At 29.2% G+C, this 6,590-nt stretch overlaps 1 protein-coding gene across 1 annotated transcript in view; it reads right to left on the bottom strand.

Moving 5' to 3' along the window:
- Positions 1–53: 53 nt before the first annotated feature.
- The window catches only part of LOC119667630 (collagenase-like), a 10,157-nt gene continuing 3,620 nt past the window's right edge, over positions 54–6,590 (bottom strand). The window contains exons 2-3 of the mRNA XM_038076934.1: positions 380–630; positions 54–318 (exon numbers count right to left, since the gene is read on the bottom strand). Of these exons, the coding sequence (XP_037932862.1) occupies positions 54–318; positions 380–630 (516 nt within the window). The remainder of the gene's footprint in view (positions 319–379; positions 631–6,590) is intronic.

The following is a 6,590-nucleotide window of genomic DNA, read 5'->3' as shown; positions in this document are numbered from 1 at the left end:
AAGCGATTAGAGTTCCAACATCAAAGCAAATTATTTAATATAATACATTCGGTTCATATACCTGAATTAGTGTTACCCCAACCAACAGCATAAGCATATTGATCAGCATAGGTGTTCGTGGTACCCATGTAAGGCAGTCTAATAATATTTACAGTGTCATTCAGCGTCAGTGGTGGTATTCTTATTAAACCAATGTCGTTGTTATGATATTTCGGGTTATAGTCGGGATGTGGAAAAATTTCATTTTCTTGCACGCTGATAACAACGGGAAAACTGTTGCGTTCATTGCTACCCAAGTACAGAGTAGCATTAGTGACACTACAATGATGGATTTTGTTTATATAGTTTATTATTTTCTACGCAGTGTAGACGTACTTACTTCTGTGTGCATTTGGCGATGGTTAGTACCCAATTCTTACCAATCAAAACTCCACCGCATGTTGCGCCATTGTGCTTATCATATTGCACTTTCATGAAAACTTGATATGGAAATTGATTGGCAGTAGCATCTTGTCCAGCCACAATGCGTCCTTGTATTAGTTGAGTTCGTATCACATTATCTCCACTTTCGGATGCAACTATTATGTTTACAAGCAATAAAAATATGTTTGGAAAAATATTAACTTCATTTTAGAGTAGCTCATTAAACTTCAAAGTTCATTTTGGAACTAATTTTGGATATGAATTTTTTATATTTTCTTAAGCAGAAAATAATTAAATATCAATTTTTGTTGTTTTTGATAAGCGCAACAAATCACATTTATTTGATAATTTCCAAATTCAGGTATTTTCGTGAATATTTTGAAAATATGTATTTTCGATGATATATTATATGGATTAACATTTTTATTGAATTTTTGCAAATTATATATATGTATATATTCCAGTATGTACTTATATCAGTATAGCAAGCCATGAATATTTGGCATAAATCATGTACATATAGCACTTGTTTCTTTATTGTTATAAGAATGAAATTTTAATAATTTAACCAAAGAAGTATTATTATATATTATATAATATACGAGGGCGGTTTGATAAGTCAGTGACTTATCATTTAGTCATTTCTTTCGGCAAATAAACATTTTATTTTTCTACATTACCACCTTTTAGCTCGATACATTAAGTCCAGCGTTTTTTTTCTAATTTTCTCATTTCTTCCAAATAATAGGTTTTCTTAAAGCTCTCAAAATACGTGTTTGTTGCGGTAATAACTTCTTCATTCGACTCAAATCTCTTACCTCCCAGCCATTTCATTAGGTTTGGAAACAGAAAATATTCGCAGGCGACTAAATCTGGAGAATATGTTGGATGGGGTAGCAGTGCGTATCCCAATTCGTGGATTTTGGCCACGAATGCTTAATCAGCACACGGAATTCACTTTTTTCCATTTTCGTAAAAATTCACAAGGTTGTCTGTTTTGAACGGCTATCAAACACCAACTGAACGACATAGATTGCTCAAAATTAGAAAGTTGCCCACTGGTAGATTACAGCTGACGGCAGCACTGTTGGAGTAACTGCGCGAGAAATTCAAAAAGTCACTGATTTATCAAACCGCCCTCGTATATTACATGTCAACTATTCACTTTAAGCTGAATTATATAAGAATATTTTTATTGTTAATGTCATTTTATTTTTATTAATGTCATTTAATGATTGTAGGAGAAGTCACAACTATCTATTTAAGATACTAAGTACTAAGCCCAATGATTGATTAAGACAATGGGGGTTAAATACTAGACTACGTTTAGCCTTCAGCACGTCTATTGCGTTTTTTTATTTTCCAGATGTTAGAAAGCACAGTGTGTTTCCTCTTCTATATGCATTCCCTACTAAAAATCAACTACCAAATATAACATAAATTTAATAGTATTATGATTATTACTAAGATTCTTTGCCATTCAATAATTCATTCACATAACATTGGTTTTCGAATATATAGTTAAAAATTCTATATATAGTTTATAAACTGGTCACAAGTGTTAATAGAATCTCTTGTTTAGTGTCGTAGTCTAGAGAGGACATTGAAAATGCTTTACATTTGCTTTGTCACTGCCCACCGCATGTGCGGAGTTGAATGACTATGTCAAGAGCTTACTTTTTTTAATAAGTAGGCCAACTCCAGGACCTTCTTCAAAAAAGCATTCTAGGCTTTGCTAAAAGCTTAAGGTAGTTTTTAAATCTTTGAGTTTTTATACGGTAACACAGTGGGCCATTCGGGGCCAGTTGGCCTAACTAGATCCTTAAGTCGTCGGCTTAACCTAACCTATAGTTACAACTGAATACATTTATAAGTCAACTAAATTTTTTCGTCGAGACTATTGGTTAATGTGACTTTTAACTCTAGGTTAATCGTACTATAATAGTGGTTCATATAATATATCTATAAGTATTATTTAAGTGTCTACGTAATATTTTTATAAGTAACAATAATTAACAGATATTAGTAGTGATGCTAAGGTACGTATATATTATTGTTCATAATATGTTCTTCATTATACTTGGTATGATGATATATTTCATACCGAGTGTATGAAACTCTGTCCGAATACAGAGTACACCTAGTGTTATGAACACTTTTCCCTTTAACTATATGTAACTATTTTATATATGGGTTTATTGTTATTTATTTATTTATTGTTATTTTGAATACTATCGCAAAAGCATCTTAAGTTAATGCTTATCTACTCATATTTTCGAAGAAGCTAATTAACAAAACTACTGACTAATATATGCATTTACAAATGTGTATATATATACAAGGTATATTTCTAAATAATGAAATTTAAATGAATGGAATTCAATTTTAAATCAAACACAATCTTAATTAATTAAGAACACTGTATGAACTTATATAATTACTAGTTCTTATACATCGTATGTAGGATATACAAAATTAAAGAATATTATTTCCATAAGAATCATTTAAATGGAAGTGTCTGTAGTTCCGTCTGGAAAGCAATCCTTTGTCAAGTAAAAGTTCATTATTTCTGTTCGATAACACTTGCAATGGAAAATCAATTACCACGATTGAAACGGATTATGTGCTCTTAAAACTTTTACGATTGCAACCAACAATATAGACATGCCAAAGTTCGGCATAAAATGATGATATGCTGGAAACCAAAAATTAATCTTTCGTTATTGAAAATACCAAAAATTAAAATTTTGCAGATACAAACATAGATGTGAGTATTGTAAATACATTTGCCAATCTATGAATGCATGCTCAGCAGTCGTATTGATGCGTTGTCTGGGATTAAGTTTTGGTCTGTTCGCCTCACTGACTGTTTCACTGCCTGCACATGCACAAGCAGGACTATAAAATTTTGTCAAAAAGTATATACTTCCTCTTTTCCGATAGTCCTTTTGTGTACGCTCTAACATATGAGCAGGAATCGTTTCTTATTCAGACTTTAGTATTAAAAAGTCGGTCTGTTTGTCTATTTGCTTGTTTGTCTATTTGGTAGTTAGTGTATTTGGTAGTTTGTTACTCTACTTCACTCTTAATAAACTTCATGCCATTGATTTATTGTTAACTATTTTAGTTGCAGTTTAATTTAATAGCAAAATATTTTTACCTGTAATTTATATTCAAATTGAATTTATTACATGAATTGATTGAATTTGGATAGCAAACAGAGATATTTCATTTCATATCAGAGGTTCGAATTTCAATTAAAAGTAATTTCAATTATTTTGTGTGAGGGCGTTTACTTCAGTTTTATATATAATTTGTTTCGAAATTATGTTTAGTTTTAGTGTAGGAAAATCTGTTGCATTTTTGAAAAATGAAATAATATTATTTACATTTTTTTTAGTATTTTTTTCAGCAAAAAGTATAAATGCATTTCATATGAAATTGTTTCATTATGGATATCAACAAGGAGATGAGTTGGAGGTTGTGTATGTAAACTGTTAAATAAATGAATTTGATTATAAACCTAAAGGGTATAAATCAAACCATTAAACATAATATGTAAAGAAATCATTGATCCAATAATTTGCTCAATTTTTATTAGCTGATTATCATATGATCGTCAGATTTTTTTAACAAGTATCCATTATGACCACAATCGACTCGAATTGGCTTTTTTTTAATAGTCATTTCAGGTTTGGGAACGGAAAGAGGACACATTTGACCATACTAAGTAGATATGGTGATTAGACGATCCCGTAATCCTATATTAGATTTTTTTTGTCAACAATACCAGCACAACAATAGCTTTGTTGGATCGTAAATCAACCTAAATTAGAATCAGAGCTAATGTTAAGATACTAAACAACGGACCTCACTTAAATTTTATATATAATACAGTTCAGTGCTACCAACATAGGAGGCATCCTTTGAGTGCCTTTTTCAAATATTAATTTCGAAAATTTTTAAAACAATATTTAATTTTAAAATTTACTTTTCTTAAAATTTACTTTTTAGGATTATTATATTTATATCAACATATTCTGGATGAGGTACATAATTATGAAATTTGTGAAAACATAGTTAAAACTTCCCGAAATTAATCGATGGACTATATCTATATGTCCATCTCATTGCAATATGAGTTTTTTATAAGATAAAAATTTTTAAAAAATTTTATTTATAAGTTATATTTATATTAATATTCACATATTCTGGATTAGGCTCATAGCTAGAGATGGGTTTGAAAGGCTGAGACTTCTCAAAATTAATCAAGGGGCTTTAAATATTTACGCATATGTATATATATATATTTTAAATTAATGTAACGTGAAAGGTTTTAAAAAGGTAATGTTTTCTTTAAATTGTTATATATCATATATATCTCAATATGTAAAAATTTTGAATCAGGTACATAGTTAGGGATCGGTTTAAAAGACTGTAACTTTCCGAAATTAATCGATGGACTATATTTATGTATATAAATATTTATTATTAATGCATCATGATTTTTTTACAAGATAAATTTTTTTTAAATTTATTTTTGAAAATTATATTTATCTTAATATGTATGTATTCTGGATCAGCTAGAGATGGGTTTGAGAGACTGAGACATTCCGATATTAAACGAGGAACTATAGATGTTTACGTATATATATGTATTTTAAATTAATGCAACATGAGTTTTTAAGGAGATGATATTTTCTTTAAATCGTTTTTATAAACTATATTTATGTATATCAATATATATACATAAATTCTGGATCAATCACATTAAGGATAGGTTTAAGAACCGAAATTTTCTATAATCGATTATATATATGCGTATGTATATTCGTTATTAATGCATAATAACTTTTTAGAATATATAATTTTTTTTCAAATACTGAAATGATCCGAAAGTCTTTGGAAGAAAATTATTCGCTATAGGCTCATTTTAAACATTATATAGATACACTGAGTTTAAATGTGATTCAGGATTTAACTTAAATATTATAATGACTCTCTCCTGGTGAGTATTATTATTATTAAGTTATCTGGCACTGCTAATATGTGCCTATTATACAAAAATCTGTTATAAAGTTCATTGTTCTAAAACCAAATGTAAATACTCATAAACTCTACTTGTGATTGACATTTCGAAGAAATTTCTATATTAATATACTGTTTGTTATTTATTCTGAAATTATTCAAATGTCCATTAAGAAGTCCCATGAACTTATAGTACTGAATCATTTAATGGTAATCTTTGATGACTTCTTGACATGTTATTGGCAATAAATTAGCCACAATTTGGAGAATGATCTCCAAATGATTATTTTATAACTTTCAATCTTTTGTGTGATCTAACATCCTGTCTGAAAAATAAATCCCTTAGTTACGAATCGAATAATTTCTGTAGTTAATTTATAGTACTAAAACGCGCAGCAAAGCCTATTCCATCCATTTTATCTTACCCATTCATATCTTCAAATTCACGCTAAATAAAATTTGCTGTAGTAATCAGTGTAGACGATTTGTGTCAATCTGCTACGTAACAAAGCCAGAACAGAACGGGCTGAGGTTTCTTTTAGTAGAAACCACATATTTTACACAATGCTATACCAATTTAATACTAGAAAAAACACTGTGACAATCAGAGTTAACAGTTTATGTTGTACTTCCTTCACTTTCGAAATAACATTGATCTATCAAACCTCTAGACTAAATCTTATGCCGTACAGCTTTTGACAGTTACTTATACATGTCCATTGCCCTAATTGTACCAGTTTTATTTGCTGATCCACCAATCGATAAATCAGAAAAGAAAGTTCAAATTGAAAAATCATCACTGATTTATTTTAGTTCTTATCAGTTTAATACATTCAATGGCACCTGAACGATCCATGCTATAACATGGCAAACATTAAATTAAACATATAATAATTTGAACGATGGTTTTGTTTAACAGACATCAACGATACAGTGCTGTCAAATCAAGACCACGAAATGGGTATTATTTTACTTTAAACATATAGAAAAATTATTTTATAACTTTCAATAATAAAATCTATTTACTTGAAATTAAAAGGGATTGTTTAATAGTAATAACTCGTCATTTGAATCATTTGCTGTATATTTGAAACGGGTTAAGCTACATTTTTAAGAAGCTATGTATTACAAATGTACTT

This window comes from Teleopsis dalmanni, chromosome 1 (assembly GCF_002237135.1).
Source record: "Teleopsis dalmanni isolate 2A chromosome 1, ASM223713v2, whole genome shotgun sequence".
NCBI classification, from domain to species: domain Eukaryota; kingdom Metazoa; phylum Arthropoda; class Insecta; order Diptera; family Diopsidae; genus Teleopsis; species Teleopsis dalmanni.
Note: the sequence above shows the minus strand (reverse complement) of the source record. Positions and strands in the feature narration are given on the sequence as shown.